General features: G+C 42.9%; 1 protein-coding gene across 7 annotated transcripts in view; it reads right to left on the bottom strand.

Moving 5' to 3' along the window:
• The window catches only part of tns1b (tensin 1b), a 147,887-nt gene that overhangs the window by 70,612 nt on the left and 60,062 nt on the right, over positions 1 to 17,213 (bottom strand). Inside the window, exon 1 of one of the 7 annotated variants that reach the window (XM_070838552.1) lies at positions 10,743 to 11,345. The exons of the other annotated variants lie outside the window; for them this stretch is intronic. Coding sequence (XP_070694653.1) covers positions 10,743 to 10,763 — 21 coding nt within the window. The 5' untranslated portion in view covers positions 10,764 to 11,345. Of the gene's footprint in view, positions 1 to 10,742; positions 11,346 to 17,213 lie in introns of those variants that run through there. 7 annotated transcript variants of the gene reach the window in all.

The following is a 17,213-nucleotide window of genomic DNA, read 5'->3' as shown; positions in this document are numbered from 1 at the left end:
CAGCAAGCTGAAAAAGAACATATTCAAACATAACCTGTTCAATCAACTTCCCCTCAAAAAGCAAATGCCTCCTCGGCAGAGTGCACATGGTTGTCTGGTAAAACATTGGAACTGTCTCTTGTTTTGCCACATCTCTATCTGGAAATACAGTGAAAATGTCATCCTGTGTGTTTGATAAACCTTCAAAGTGGACCATTACAGCCCCACAGCTGTTTTGCTGTAGTCCTGCTGTTTAAGACGTGTAGATGAATACCGTGAACGCACCTTTGACAGGGCAACCTTTAATTCAAAGATTCAGACCTCCGACAAAGCGTCGGATACATCGAGGGGAATTAATGGGAAATGTAATCATGGCACGTGACTTTTGGGCGACCCTGAAACAAGAAACGAGGATGAAGCACAAAGAGCTACTTCATGAACTCCAAACATTAAAGACTATGGAAACTGACATTTAGTTGAATGTCATGTCTAATAGAATTCTTTGCACTAAACAGAACTAATTATGTTTGAGAGAGCATCAGTGCCAACTTAGCATATGTCACCATTGAAATAAAACCAATAATGTAAAGGTCAGATTGAGCGAGTAGGTAGTCTGCCCACACCAGCATAGCTCACATTCCCCCTCATGCTAAGTAGTTGCCTCTTAACATGTTGCTTGAGTGTAACTTTGCACTGTTGCAGTCTGGTAAAGCAGTCCCAGCTACGCTTGCCCAGAAACCACAGGGACTATTTATCTAAGGCAGGGTGCAGGTGAGCACTTAGCAGTGGGCTCGCCACAGGTCAAGCAGTGGGAAACCACTGGGTGAAAAATGCTCCTGCAGAAAACATCTTCTCTGAAAACTATGCACAGAAAGAGGTAATAAGGCACATTAAGTTACAGATTGTTGTTCATCACTTGATTTTTAATTCAGGCTGGTACAGATATCCATGGTGACTTTGGTACTTGTCATCTAGCACCACCATAAGGTTGACATTTGTGGTTTTGGGTCAAATACTATTGGATGGATTGATGTTTGGTACACACATCCATGTCCTCCTCAGGGTGAATTTTAATAACTTAGGTGATCCCTTAACCTTTCATCTAGAGTTTTAAGATTAAAATTTCCGTTTGTCCAACATTTTGGTTGGACATGACGTTCCCTGTTCGTGTTAACACGGCTGTAGATTCTTATTTATTTGTATCCTCCAAGAATAATTAAATATAGAACACGTTCAGATTTCTTAAATGAAATACTCACATGCCCTATGAAAGTACTTCAAGCTATCACAACACAAGATCAGGATATCCCACTGAAACACTATGATAATAATAATCCCTAAAAGTAAATGCAAAAGACGCAATGTAAGCAGTGGCTTCTGAATCACATTTGAATTTAGATGAAAACCTACACAAGGCCTTTGTCCATGCTCTGCTGTGCGTGGGGAGGTGGTCTGGCAAAAGTGTGTGTTGATGCTATCGGGAGTATTCAAATGAGTGTAATATAATAAAGAATAATTGTGTTGTTGCATTCCGTACATGCTTGTGCTAACAGCATTAAACAAGGCCCCATTTCCTGCAGACAAGAGCCCATGTCAGGCATCTCTGGCTTGTAGGACAGCGTTCACATGCAGTCAGCTTCCTGCTAGCTACTGACACACTCCAGACACAGTCATGTTATGTAATTGATGACAGTCTCCCAGCTCTGAATATGACAGTGATCCTCGCTAATGACGTGACTGGCGGAGAGCCTTAAATAAATGATGAATCGACTCATTATTTGGGTAAACAACCTGCAGTAAAATCTCTGTGCTGCTGATGTCTATAAATCTCAGACTTCAAAAGTCAAACTGTGTTGTGATTAATCATGGCAGAGAAAAGAACATTCCAGCTTTACTCCAGGCAGTGAAATGTTTGCCATGCAGGTTAGCTCGTTTCCACCGTGGAAAAGAGCGTGGGGCCGTGCGTACTGCTTAAAGAAAAACTTTCCCCGGCCCTCTGCGCTGGCATATAAACACACGGATACCCTGAGTGCTTTTATGTTTATCCAGCTCCTTGCATCTGGCACATCCCAGCAGAACTATTCACTGTGCAAATTCAATTTGTGAGCTGTAACCAGTAACAGAAGGCTTTTCTGCCGCCGTGATATTGGAGTGTGCCAGAGCGCCTGTCCGTATGGACTTATTGGGATATTATCAAAGCACAAAGGAATGATGGGAGCGCCTTGGTGCAAGTGCCCATGCCCCATCACTTTGTGTTTGTCTGCTTTTCTGTTTATAATCACTGATTTATGGCCATTTCAATACAGTGTGAATAGTGAATGATCACCAGAATCTCTACCTTCACGCTCATTTTGTTTTCTGTATCTTATCTACATCACTATTTCTAAATGATTTATTTATTTTTTTTCTTCAGTCTCTGTCAAAGTTGTGGAAAATCTCAGATTTATTGAGCAGATTGGACAGCAGGACAGGTACACATCTCCACGCGCTGTTCCTTATCTCAGTGCAACTGATTTATGTGTCCCAGCAAGAGAAACTTCAGGAACGGCAGGACATGAGTGTTTGTGTGCGTTTCTTTTTTTGTATGTCTCTTCGTGCATGTGTATAGATGTGTATAAACACCAAACACTCTCTGATTCCAGTTTCTGCTGAGAGGATTTGTTGTTTTTCCCCGCTTTATGTCATTGTCAACTGATTATTTTAGTTTTCTGATCGTCGGTCACACAAAGTAAAACATTTGGAGACACCAAGCTGGAACATTTAGAATCATAATTATATGAATCTAAGAAAAATAGCTGACAGACTCTTTATAAAATAATCATTACTTACAGGTATTTCCACTAATAAGTGAGCGTGTGTGTGCATGCTCCTGTGTGTGTGTGTGTGTGTGCGTCATAGGACAAGTTTGTTTGTATGTGTACACTTTCTAAAGATTAATAGACGTCACTGCAGAAGCTCATTACTAAACAGAGATAAACCTCCGATAGATCAAATAAACACGAGGATATGGAACATAAGCAGAATAACAGTAGGTGTTCTTCACTGTGTATGAATAACTGGAGCCCCAGGGGGATCTGACAGCCTCTGCATGTCCCTGCCATGTTTCTTCTCCACGGCCGGCCCTCTGCCGACCGGAGCGCCTGTTCATTCTCACCCCGTCTTTGTTGGACAGGACTGACGGCGTGGTGGGGGGAGAAGCTACGGCTTGTTTCTTTTGTTCCAAAGTTACAGCGGGGGTCACGTTCCCTTCCCAGGCTCTTTCAGCTAAGAGTCGGTATTTAAAAGCACGCTAATTTACACATTTAGCATGGCTCTCACTGTCTGGCAGCACGCCAAGCAAGGGGGGGGGGGTGAGGGGAGAAGGCAGACTCGAAGGATCAGGGCTTGTGGGGAGGAGGGGGAGGGTGGTGAGAGTCCCTTACTTAAGGGCCTGGTTGCATTTCCACTTTTCTGTGCTATTTTTCAAATGGGAAACAACCCAATTGAAGTTTTTCTCACCGTCTACCCCTTTTCAAGTCAGTCCGTGCTGAAGCAACTCTTTGGCAGTTTGGCCAAAGTGCTTATTTGCCATCTTACTCAGAGACAGATGAGATCAATATCCATTTCATCTATTTTATAGCACAGAAAAATGTCTTGGAGGTGTTTTGCTTAGCTTAGCTCAAAGACAAGCAGGGGAAAACTTAAACAGAACCGTCACAAGTGAAAAATAGTCTTTCAGCGTCTCCTCATTTTGTATCTTAGTGACACTGTTGAGATGAAAACATTTTTCCAGATGATGTCAATGGACATCTGCTCACTCCTAGATGTTAGTAACCGATGTAGTGACATGCACACTTATACACAGAGCAGGTCAGACAGGAGAGACTTAGACTAAAATGTAAAAAGGGCTGAGGTAATGACGATACTGTAGGCCAAAGGAAGTGAGGTGTATCAGGAAGAATAGTTAAAGAGCCCTTCAAACTACAATTAATACATTAAGAATAAAAATGTTGGGGAAAAAATGTTTTTCAATACAAAAAAGTTCAATTGGCTTGTTCAGAACTCTTAAAGTTGCATCCATTTCTTCTCCCTCATTGATAAATCCAGAAATTCAGTGAAAAGGCCATTGAAGTTTGAAAGTTTCCACATCACACTTGTGTACACTGCATACTGGACCCCAGTTGGCACGTGTTAAACTCAGATTAAAGTTGAGCACAGAGAGACTTCCTCCCTTAAGCAGATGAATGTGAAGACAGTCTCTCAACAGACTGTCTGCACGTACGTCAACCTGCACAGTGAAGATCAAATATCATCATGAAGCAACAATAAGAGTGGATTCAGTGGAGGGGGACTTAAAATATGTTCTACCCTTTAACCACAGAGCTGACTGCCACGTCAGAAATTAGTCCCAAAACTGATTGAACATCTTGATTTATACCTTCTTCTGTACCCTTAAATACACAGACAAATAATCACTCAATATGATATCATGGTTATTACAGTTATTGTGGTGAATGTGCACAGTAATATTAAACATCTAGAGTGCAGGGTTTTCCACAGTCTTAACCATAACCCTATATCATTGTGCTGTGCTTGACAGACAAAGAATCTCACCACCAGGTCCATTTAGTAGCTGTTTTGTGGCTTTTCAATCTTATCACATGATCTTTATCAGCAGATGGAGTTGCCAGGTTGTCAGCGTTTTTCTGTGCACTTTTACATCTGCAGTTACATGACAAAATAAACATCTCCATCTGCAGATGAAGATCGCGTGATGTGATCGCAACTACACCCGCAACTACATGGACGTTTCCGATGTTTCCAAAATGAAGGACTTTCAATTTGACAAGAGTGTCACAGACTGAACACGCAGTACTGTTTAATACCTGCTGTCTTTCCTTATTGGATACGAGGAGTGCCTCAGTCAGAAGACAGGAGGTTGTTGTCACGAAGGAAAGTGGACAAGCTGAGGCGAGCCTGTGCTACGAGTCAGCCATGCTGGCATTCAGCACACTACAACGAGATGAGCTGTTAACTTAGAACTCCTTGGAGGGAAAGATACCACAGACTTACTGTATGTTAACAAGGATCTTACAGGGAACTGTCGCACTGACTCATCCTCACACCCACACACTTTGCTGTATCTAATGACAGACGGATGATCAGGTTCAGGTTTCACATTTAATCCCGCCAAAGTCATCTCTCCCCGTCATCCTCTCCTGCTCTGCCTCCTTTATCCGGTTCTCTTTCGACACCCTTTTTTCTTTTTTTTACACTGAACTGTTTTCCTCATGCACACATCAGCAGTTGAATGTGGGAGATTATGTAAGAATTAATTCTGAGCTCTTGCTTCATATTGTTTTGGTAAACAATCACAACATCTTTCACTATGCATTTGAAATGTTCCAAAAAAATACTGATGCATTCTGAGATCTGCATAACAAGACTCCTGCAAGCATTAATCACTACTGCCCTTAGCAGGCTGGGAAAAACTGTTGAGGACATTGAATTTACATGATAAAATAAGTCTTTTTTGATGTAGATATACCAATGTAGACATCAGAGAGCACAGTAATTTATAGAAACAGTAAACATCCTGACTAGCCATTTGAAACAAAGAAAGCTAATGAAAATGAAGTGCAAAAAAAATAAAAGACATATTATTGCTGTATACGCATACTGTTAGGGGCCAGACAACCAGTCCTCAAGTCTCAGCTGCTTGGAGAGATCCAGGAACCTGGCACCAATGTTTCCTGTCTTTCTGTTCGAGACCGAGCCCCCTTCCCCCTCAATCAGCCATGAAAAGCAAACAACAATAAGACGGCTCTCTGGCCAACCCAAGGAAACAGGTCTGCTTTCTATAAACATTCCTCAGAGAGACATGAAGGTCTGATAAGAGGAAAAAAAAAAAAAAGAAAAAAGAAAACAACCTCTCCACCCTCCCAGTCTGGCACACACACACACACACACACACACACACACACACACACACAGAGCACATACTTCACATAGTGTTCACACGGATGCTGATACAAACTGCAGCTTCACTGATGCTTTTAATTGATTTAACTAAATGTGAAATGAAGCTTACTAATTTTGTGCTTTGTCCGGTCACCTTACCATGAAGTTTAAATATCTGAATAATCTGAAAGCGGTCATTTTAATGGATAGCACAGTAATTATGCAGATTTATTATATACAGACTAGTGCATGACTACCTTTATAAATGCTTACCACTCTTTCCAGTGTACATCTGTACATTTGATTGAAAGTGATTAATGAGTTCTGGAACCAGAGTTTAGCAGTGTTATTGTGGTTATTACATCAAAGTCATAAAAATCTTCTAATTCAAAGTCAATGATGACAAAATGTTTAAACCAGTTATAAAGCACCACCAGTCAGAAAGCCCACCGTAGTCCTTCCTGGTGGCTGAGGCTGTTGTTGGTAGTTTAGGCCCTTTAGAGCTCAGCCAGGAGCTGGTTCTGCAAATCTGCCCGAAGTCTTAACAGAAGCTGCATGCAGTGATGTAATGTGTGACCACAGAGGTTCAAAGTGATGGCTTCTCGTCAAAGTCCATCAGATTCACGTCAAAGAATTAGAGTCAACAATTAAATCCAGAGTGGGATTTAAGGTAGAGACCGACTTGTGCGGTGCTGGAGGTGGAATGTTAAAGTATGACATCATGAAGCTTTGCCCGTCTTACACCGGCTGAACAAACATACTGGAAAGATGTTAAAACTGGAACTGGGCTTGTGGTGCTACGTTAGGTGCTAGGATATTGTCGTTTCATGCTTTTTACGCCCATGAGCTAAGTTTTCTGTCTCCAATTTATCTGTTAAGCTTGGGCATAAAGCCTCTGTCTCCTCCACTAACGTACAACGTCACAGTCCGTGCATCTGAGGGCATCAGGCCATCAAAAGCTAAATAAATGTATAGATCTGCAAATCTGCAAACCCTCCACATGGCCACAACTGCAGCAGAGTCTCATTGGAGGAGCCACATCCAATAAGCATCATGTTGCTTTTGAAGCCTTTGGCATAGGTCTGAAAAAGTCGAATAAGGCCGTCTGCCTCTACAACAATACCATGTCCTCTACTGCAGCTACAGCATGTGATAAGGAGACGGTGTGTATTTTGGCTTGCGTACTATCGGCAACTGACAGGGCAGCAGTTTTTCGTCTTGTCATGGCAAATGAGGAACAGTGTCATTTAGGGATCAATATTTAAAGCTGCTTGTCAAACTAAAGAGCCAAAGAGCCATGTCAAAGACTGGGAATGTTCTTTTTTCCCCTCTTTCTCAATACGTTCCTTAACTATGAAAGTGTAAACGCTGTTCAAGAAAGGGCCATTATACCAGGCTTTAAGCTTGATTGCATGGAGTCATTTAAAAGATTAGCCTCCATAAAATGTTTCACTGTAATGTTCCTCTTTTTAGGGGTAGTATAAGGAGTCCTCTATTTAAGGGGTATTAGAGTGTGAGGGTCTGCAGAAAGCTCTCGTCTGAGTGTGCTGGCACCAGTTATCAGTGAAGGACAAATGGGGAGAAACGGGGATTGTGGGCAAGTGGTTTCATTTAGAGCTGAGCTTTTCTTGAGTGGAAATCAACCAAGTGATCGTAACTTTCTACCCAAAAAGTCTGAAATCCACAATTTTGGTCAGATGAAACACCAGTTCAGTTGTAGCACAAAATAAAAGTGAACTATTAAACTGCCAACATTACATCAGGTCTGAGGGAATGGTTTGGTCCAAGTTGGTGGGCTATGTTGTATTTTAAAAAAGGTACAGAGCTCTTGCAGGCTCAAAGCAGTAAAATCTAAAAAAGGGGCCGTCTGCTCATTTTAACTGCTACATTAGTCTCCGGATATGTTCCTTCACACACTCATACAACATACAACACCCTCCGCTGGACCTGCAGCAGTTTTCTCATATGTGCCATATACCCTGCTAGGTAAGTACCATGGGTAAAATAGGATGACTTTGAAACAAGCTCTTTCTGTGCCCTCATTGGATGCTGTTAATTATACTAAAAGCCCAACTGTAAGGCATGATGCTTTGGCACACTTATAGATTATGTTGCTGATGTATCGCAGATTCACAGTATGTGCCAGCATTTCATCCAAAGGACAAAGGGTATGAATCCATTGCTGGGCAAACATTACAGTTCTGCAGATCCTTCTGTGAGGATATAAGAAATTCAAACAATACAATTTATTTTACATTCGAGGGGATATCTATCTAGCCATGTATAGATTTAGCCTATGCTTCACTTATATATCTTCTTCTTTATGTACCTTCATGCCCTTGAATCAAGGGCCAATGCCAGTTTTCTATCTATCCATCCATCCTTAAATGGAGAAAAGAGAGAGGAAGAGACAGAACAGGGGGAAAGGTTGGTACAGAAAATTAAAAAGAACCGAGTAAAAGGAAGAAAGGCTTGGCTTAAATACTCATCTAGCTATCCCTCTCGTGGTTTATGTGGTGATGTGAATTGAACCAAAGCTTCCAGGCATTTAACAAGAGCTTTTAAGACAGACATTCATCAAACACAAGTCCTTTGTACAGCCAGTGCCTTCTGCATCAATGAGGAAAATAAAGAAAAATACATAGTAATGTATGAGGTTAAGCACTGTCTGCAGGGACTGAAACACACACACACACACACACAAAGACCAAGGAAGTATTACATCAGCGGAGAAGCATGAGAATTCATGCTGGTGGTTTTATATGGTCATGGACCACTGCCTTATCCATAATCCCAGAAACTCACACACACACACACCTTCCCAAACTGCCAAACCCTTCCTACGTGCCTGTCCTGGCTGCATGCGGTTGTGTGTGGCTGTGGTTAGGCATCTATCATGAGTTGCCTAAGGAGGGATGGGATGGGGGGGGGGGGTTGGTGTTGACTGGAGAACTGTTTCGCTGGCAGATGGTAATGATGAAAAATGTCTCCACTGAAATCCAGTCCGGCACGGGCTCCCTGCCAGTGGATGTACGCCATTCCCACACAACCAGGAGTCATGGGTAATATCCACGTAGGACAGAGCTGTGATACATTTACGCTGGACAGGGGAATGCTTCCAAGGAATGTGTGGGTCATACAAGTTATGACAAATCTCACGTCAAGTACCGCACACAGCATAGCGCTTAAAGGTGTTAGGGTTAGGTGAATTCCAGCATTGCTCCATATGTAAAGAAACATTTAATTACATAAACTGTGTACTAGTGTTTACAACTTATTGTGCTTCCCCCAAGTGGCCATCAATTAATAGGTTAAAAGAGTGGCCTTGTTTTAAAATCTAGTAGTGGGACCTCAGTAATTGTATCTCAGATTGTGCTCACATGTTGCATGAATCAAGTTGGGTTTACTTCAATCACCACATACTCAGTCCAGTATGGGAGTGCTGGTTGGTCTGGAAGTGACGGGGTGCACACACAGTGCATACTGAGCTGGAGGTGTACAAAGTTACATGAGGACATATCTTTGAATTTATCTTTGAATGATTTGGCTCAGTGGCCTGGTGCAAAACCGCAACTAGAGCTTCACAGGGATGATATCAGCAACAACCAATGGGACCTCCCTTCGGCTGCCAGTGTGCTGTAACAGCTCCATTGTATATTGATGCATTTTTCCAGCATATTTTATTTACACAGGATAATGTCGAACAGGTTGCCTTACATTTACGAAGAATCCAGACACCTTGGGTGGGAAAATCACAGCTGTCGGCGTACAGTATTACCTTGCATGTGTGTTTAAGAGTATGTTCTACATTTTCCCACTACGCTCTCCCTTTTGTCTCCCCAATCTGAGGCAAATTTGAGGCAATTCTAACTCACTCTATGTGCCAATTATTCACAAAGCGCTGTCAAGTTCTCTCACACCTCAGGCGATGTTTTCTGTGCAGCAACTTTTGCAAGGTCCTGTTATGAAACAGCGTGGCTGAGATCATGACTGCAGACACACCGGCACTGACATCCGTGACAGAAGGATAACACACACACACACACACACATTCTTTGAGAGCTGAAATATCACTTTCTACCACTAATGTTTGCTGGCAGTTTCCTGTTCAAACTGCTTTGACCTATAGGTCAGAATGGTTTAGGTTAGTACAGTACGGCGACACACACACCAAAGTACCCTCAAAGGTGCTTTAAATTGTTTTAATGCGAAGAGAAGAGAAGAGGAGAAGAGAAGCTGAAAACAAGAGGAGACATACGCCACCACTGTCGTTCCTGCCATGACCATGGGCCACCAACCACAAAGCATCATAAGCCAAGGAGACCACACACAGGCACAAGCACTACAGAAACCTTTTGGTGCTTCACATTACATAGAGACATGCAAAGTCTCCACCAATACGACAAATACGAATGTATCCAATGTATCTCTCTTAAATGCTCATTTAGACACATTCCTGTCATCCATACCAGTTGTGGGACACACACAAAGAGCAGCAAACGCACCGAGCTGTGCAAACACACAGATGCATATGTTTGTTTTTTTTTAATACACACGCCCATTCACATGCACATACAAACTGCACGTTTGGTGTATATATACGTATGCAAAGAGAACAGAATTACTCACATAAAAGACCTACAAACATGAACCATACCAGTATCTAGCACTTTCTCTCTCTCTCTCCTTAAATACAGCACATCCATAATGCGGAGGGTTTGCTGTGAAACGGAGCACAGCCCATTCAACACTTGGGACAGCCAGGCACTGGAATACCAGACAGGCAGCAGCTCTTTTCCCATCTTACAAAGCACACTCCTTACCTGAAACACTGCGGTGGCCATCCTGTCTTGGCGTGTCTGTGTGTGTGTGTGTGGGTGTCGTTCTCTCTTTCACTCTTTGGTCTTCTGTGTCCGGCTGTGTTTTAGTGCTGCATCGTCCTTTCCCTTTTCCCCCCTCTGTGCAGAGAGGTTCTCTCTGCGCTCCGACCAGATGGCTAAAGCTAAATCCACTCACTGTTACCTTGGTGCAGCGCAGATCTGGAGGACTGTACAAGTGTGTGTGTGTGTGTGTCAGAGAGAGAGAGAGAGAGAGTTGGTGTGTGTGTTTCAGGCTCCAGGCTAATAGGTCTGGTTAGTCTCTCCCTCTCTCACTCCTCCTCCAAGAAAATGAGCGTAAAAATGTCTAAAGAGTCTTTATGTGAGCACGAGAGTGGGGAGAAGTGCAGCCAAAGGCAAATCTCAACATCCCACAGCGGCGCAGTGCAGCACTGAGCGCTGAATAAGCAGGCAAAGTCTGGCTACGGGCTATAGCTGTTTCCCTCTCTTTCCCTGCCTGGCTTTTCTCCTCCCTCTTGTTCAGTCCATTTTCACCCTCCTCCCTGACGGGGAGACACATGAGTAACGAGAGGGCGAAAAAAATATTGAACTGAATTTCCCAGAGAGATCAGGGGGAGCGGGACGTGAGCTCAGGAAACAAAAGCGCAGCTCGTTTCGTTTCTCTGTCTCTTCGTCTTTCTCTCTCTCTCTCTCTCACACACACACACACACACACACTCTCTCTTTCCTCACAAGCTCATTCTTCATTCTCTCCTTGTTATCAGCTTCTCAAGTTACAGGTTAAATATGAGTCGCCCCCCTCCACCCGCCTCTTTCCCACTCCAACTTTCTTTCACTCACTCACACACACACACACACACGCACGTAATATTCACACAGTCACTCTATAGCTGCAATGAATGAATCCATTGACTTCACAGGAACTCCAAAGTCAAACAGTGTCAGCAGCAGTGTGGACATACATATAGTCTGCAGCTCAGTGCATCTTTCAATTCACAACGTCAGTAAATCATGTCGTTTTGAGTTCAGCTCGGTCTTAACATGCTGATATGAGATACTGTATGAACTGTATTAGATAGAAGAAGATCAAATGAGTTGGGGTCAAAAAGTGTGACTTGGGATGTAATCTATGGATATGGATGTAACCTCTCGCACCCCAAACACGTCCCCAGTTGCGATACTGGACAATTTTCAGTCAACAATCAGGACAGAAAGTTCTATAACAGTTAGCTTTGGAAATGGAATTAAATGTGATTTGCAGACTCTCTGCAGCTGAGGCATGAGAGCAGCAAGGCTAGTGAGATCTGTGAGGTGTGTGTGTTACCTGAAGGGAAAGGGGGCAGGGCTAAGCATCGTCTTTTCACCCTCCACATGATAACATGTTAATTACTCTGCCTCAGCCTTAAACGACGCCCAGTAAAAAGTGTTAGTGAAGTAATTCCAGTGAAAGATGCCACATGCCACATTACAAATGGTGATTTCATCCGTTGTTAGTAGCTCAGGAGGACTGGCTTTAACCTCACCTGGAATCATGATAGTCGTCAGTAAGTGTTCTGGCATTTTAATTTGTTTCCACGGCCTCACCAGTTATTATCCAGTAGCAGACAAAGGGACATTACTGAGGAATGTTTGGTACAAATTTGTAGCACATTAAGTATTATGCCGCAACATGGAAGGAATGGCCACCGTCTTTGATGTAGCTCGGAAGTAATTACATGGATGGTAGTTCTACATGTAACACCTTTAGCTGAGGCCGTGTTCACCAGATGTCGGCTCAGTAAGCGTTATTTAATTCACTATTAATGACAAGGGCCAGGAAGGAAGGGAGGGCTGCCACAGAGGAGACATGTGGTTTATGGTAACTGAACAACAAACTTGCTTGTTTATGTGAGCTGCACACCTTTAATGTAGGGACCAGGCTGAAGTGGGAATTCCCCTTGTTTTCTTGGCGTCTGTGTTTGTCCGTGTGGGTAGGAGTTACCGTACTCACTGCAGTGCAATCATGCCTGCCCAACAGTCACATTTCTGTAAAACATGGGGAAGATATTGGTCTTCTTTGAGGCCGACGCGTTTTCAAACATGAAAAACATAGCGACTCTTCCAGAAATGTTGGGCGATAAGCGAACCTCAACAGATCAGTGGTCCTGATGCAGATTGTGCTGTTGGGTGAACAAAAGGGAATGAAAGGGACAGGGACCGAGGAAGGAAAACACAAGTAGCCAGAACAGGGGAGCAGCTAACACGAAAGATAAACAGAGTAAGACTGAAAGAAAGGCAGGGACATAGAGAGAGTCACAGATGTCTGGGTGAGGTTCACTTTCATGAGTCTGACTCAGGCTTTCCCAAAACTCGCCAGAGCTGAGCAGACCAGCGTCCCCCAGCGCCGCGTGGAACTTTTCACCAACGCCCATGAAGCGCAAAGGCCCGATTTTACATGGATTTTTCTCCTGGATGGTCATGATTAGGCAGCAGGAGCTCAGACGCAGTGGAAGCGGGCATGGGATGGAAAAGTTGTCACACTGAATCAAAAGGCAGGTTGGAGATGCATTGGTGGAGAACTTGAACAAAAAAAAAAAAAAAAACGAAAAAGTCTCAGAGCTCCCACAGCATGTAATGAGGAGGAGTCCTCCAGCGGGGTATTTCACCCACAGCTGTTGTGGTGCATCAGGGAGGCTTAGCGATGCCGGAAAGGAGTGTGCACACTCAGCCACTGTTACCCACAAAACTAAAAGTTTTAAAACCAAGTTTTGTAGGGCAATAACATTAAATTGCACGTAATTTATGCAACTGCATGCTCCACAAAGTGACTTCCTCACTTATTCCTTAGAGTGGTGTCTCCTGCATGCACTTGGCCCATTGTTGACATTCTTTCCAGCAACTCTTGATTACTCCATCATGTTTAAAGCTGGGCGTTCCTGTTTGTTTTCTGTGCTGTATCTATGCACATGTCGCTACCATGCAGTTACTAAGTACATGGCCATAAGCCACCGTTTCATGTGTAAGCCATTTGCTCATGCACTGGAACAAGGAGAGTTGACAGGGGATTGTTTTGGGTTTTCATGAAGCTTACAGATCAGTAAACCTCGGTTTTGTTTCTTGTGACAAAAACTTTACAATTAAGTATTTGAGCTTGAGCAGACGACAGCAACAGCTTCATTTGTTTAGAAGGTTCAAGTTAGAGCTGCGGTTATCAACATCATTGTGTTAACAATGGATTAAATGAGTAATGTTAAAGGTGTTTCACTCAACAAATCTTCAGAGAATTATCACCTGACTGTAGTTTTAGCATGTTCTGCTTGAGGTTTCAGTTTTACAGGCTGTGACTTCACAGTTTGGGTTCAGTCACCCTCTCTCTCACTCATTAAACTAAAGTGGCCAGAAACATGACTCCGATGCAAATTTTGCAAACATGTCAACTTTATGAGGCGATAATATGTCACTGCTGTGTTTGCAGCTTGTTCCACTGCACCAAAGTGGCCAAAAAGAGAAAACAATGCGGCTTTAAAGTAGTTTTAGTGTTTTCCCCAAGACTGCATTCCTTTCAATACATCTCTAAATATAATGATAGTGATAATATTTAAACTCTGAAGCATTCTCTTCCTAACTGAAAATCCTAATGAAACATCCTTTCTAAATTCAGTAACAGCTACTAGATTAGAGGCCATATGATTTATCCCATGCCTGTGGGGTTGTCGTGTTCACGCAAACGCTCAGTGCTGTAAGGATCAGGGCAGAGTACCGAGCATGTGTTCTGTCCTGTGACTGCAAATTCAATTAGCTTCCCAGCTGTTGGCTGCCCCTCTATTTGATCAGACTAGGAGCTGCTTACTTGAAAACACAGTACATACAGACACCGTGACGAAGACCCGAGGAAATATTTTGATTATGATCCCACCCCTTCCATTTCATGTTTGCCTTCACTTGTTCCTTCCCTCAGCGCGGTCCGTCACAGCGATATGGCTTTGACATGGCTTCTTGCATGTTTTCTTAACAGATGCAGACCCCCTCCCACTGCTCCCCCTCCCACCGCATCTCCCATTTCTCACTAAATGCAGAGCCGCCACCACATGGAAAAGGAAGGAAGTTGTTAATGTTGTTTCTGGGATTCAATACCAATGCTGACATCTTTGAAACTTCACTTGGTGTTATGTAATGCCTCCTGTGCTAAACACTCAAAGAACATGTGCCGCGTCTTTCTATTAATGGCCGGTTTATCCCCCTCTCCTGAATGCATGATCTATGTGGAAGTTAGCTTTGTGATTACATTTAAATCTCAGAATGGCTAAAGGCTAAACAAGTAACACCATCATCACCAACATGCTGTTTTTTTCTATTATGTGGGTCTGTACCATTCCTTCTGAGGAGTAGTATGACACTATTAAAAAAGCACTAGACATGAAGTTTCATAAGTCTACAAACGTCAGGGAAGTAAACAGATATTTTGTCTGACAGTCCCTGAGAGAAGGTATTTACAGTACTGTGCCACTGTAAGCAAAAGCGAAAGCTGATGGCTGGTCTCACAGTGCCAGAGCTACAGTTCTATAAAGTCTATGGGATCATAAAAAAAGCTGTGCTGGTGCTCTGCAGCAGTGACACACTTCCAAAAGCTTCCAATTAATGCCAGAGTGATAAATTGGCCCTCTAGCATCGTGTGGTATCTAAGGGAAGTCACTGGAGTGGAGGATCAGGTTAATCATGCCAAATGATCTTGACAGCTGCAACTGAAAAAAAAAGGTTGGAAGAGACGGCAGAGAGTTTGAGGACAAAAAAAAAAAGACTTCCTGGGTTATTTTTTTGTGAAATGCTGCACAAGTCCTCAAAGAAACTACAAGTTAACCAAAGTTTGATGTAGTGGTAGTACTGCTGACATGATTAGTTGAGTAATCATTTAATTGATCAAGTAAAAAGGAGCAAGACTCAGCAGCCGTGCTAGCACCTCTATAAGGCTGCACTGCACCAGTGGTAATGGAAGTATGCTAACAGGCTCACAATGACAATGCTTGTTTAGCAGGAATAGTGTTAACTGAGTTCACCATCTTAGTTTAGCTCATCAGCATCCTAACACGCTAAAGTGCACAAAACAAAGTACAGCTGAGGCTGATAGAAACGCCAGCTGTTCAGCATTTGGTCACAAACCAAAAAAAAGTGTTGAGCAAAATAACACTTTAACCTGATGGACCAGATGGAGTAAAAGTTCTAAAAGTTAAGTCAGACAATCGGCAAAGTCATTAGGATCCATCCTCTGGGGACCACAGATGTATGTCATTTCATGGCAGTCCTCCCAGTGACTGTGGAGATATTCAAGCCTGGACCAACAGAGTGACCTTGCCATCCCTAGAGCCACGCTGCCAGTGTTCCTAAAAATGCCAAACATTTTCTGTTCCAGCTTCTCAAATGTTCTCTCTCTGCTTTAGGTCATTGTAAACTAATTATTTTTTTGGTTTATGGACTATTGGTCAGACAAAACCAGCAATCTAAAGACATCTCCCTGGGTTCTAAGAGATTATCATGGGACTTTTTCACCATGACTTTAAAGTTAGGGTGATAAACTATGGCTTGGGAGGTCAAATGTCAGGGTGAACAACAGAACTGAACCTTCAGGGCTGGTAGGGATCCAGTTTTTTGGTCATGTAGTTCTTCTAGTGAATGTGTGCTTGCTGTCACTTGGGCTTTAACCCAGGTCTTGTAGTTGAAGCGTGGTCTCTTGAAAGACAGACTACTTGGCTTTGTGTATGATGCTCCTGGTGACCAGACAGCTACTGTAACCTTGCACTGAAATAAATCCAAGCTTTGTTCAGCAGGTGAGGGGAAAGCCAGCTGCAAACCTGATGTTTTCTCTCAAGAACGCAACTCGCACGCGTGGATGCAGGTGTTTGGATCTGTCAAAGACTTGCAGGCAATAAATAATAAGTTAGAGACGGTCTGTCTTATTCTCAGCTGCACCAAGAACCTCTAACCTCCAGATGATCGCTCAGAAATGTTAAAAATGTTGAGATGGCTGCCACTGGCAGGCACACGGTGCCAGAGGTACTTGTTTGTTTAAACACAGTGGTGAGTAGTTTAATCCAGAACCAGCCTGAAAAGGAGAAAGTTTTGGTAATTGATCACAAATGTATATGTGTATCCACAGCTAAAGAGCACGAATTATTGATTTGATTGTTTCATTATGCTTTTTTAATAATCTTCTGTATACATTCCTAATTAAAGTCCATTCTCATTTGTTATCTGATTCACTTTAATAGAACTCATTTGTCAAGCATTAAAAGATTCAGACTGACCAAAGAACCAGTGTTGTTAAGACTGTTACCATATTGAGCAATACAAAGAAATAATTTGCAGCTTTTCACTTGGCAAGCATGATGAGTAAAATGAGGACATATCCATCAGCAAGCTGCAAGCAGCAGACCTCTGACTGAAGCATGTTGTGCTCAATGAGAGGAACTAAAGGGGGTCACA

The sequence above is a fragment of the Pempheris klunzingeri genome, chromosome 10 (assembly GCF_042242105.1).
Source record: "Pempheris klunzingeri isolate RE-2024b chromosome 10, fPemKlu1.hap1, whole genome shotgun sequence".
NCBI lineage: Eukaryota > Metazoa > Chordata > Actinopteri > Acropomatiformes > Pempheridae > Pempheris > Pempheris klunzingeri.
Note: the sequence above shows the minus strand (reverse complement) of the source record. Positions and strands in the feature narration are given on the sequence as shown.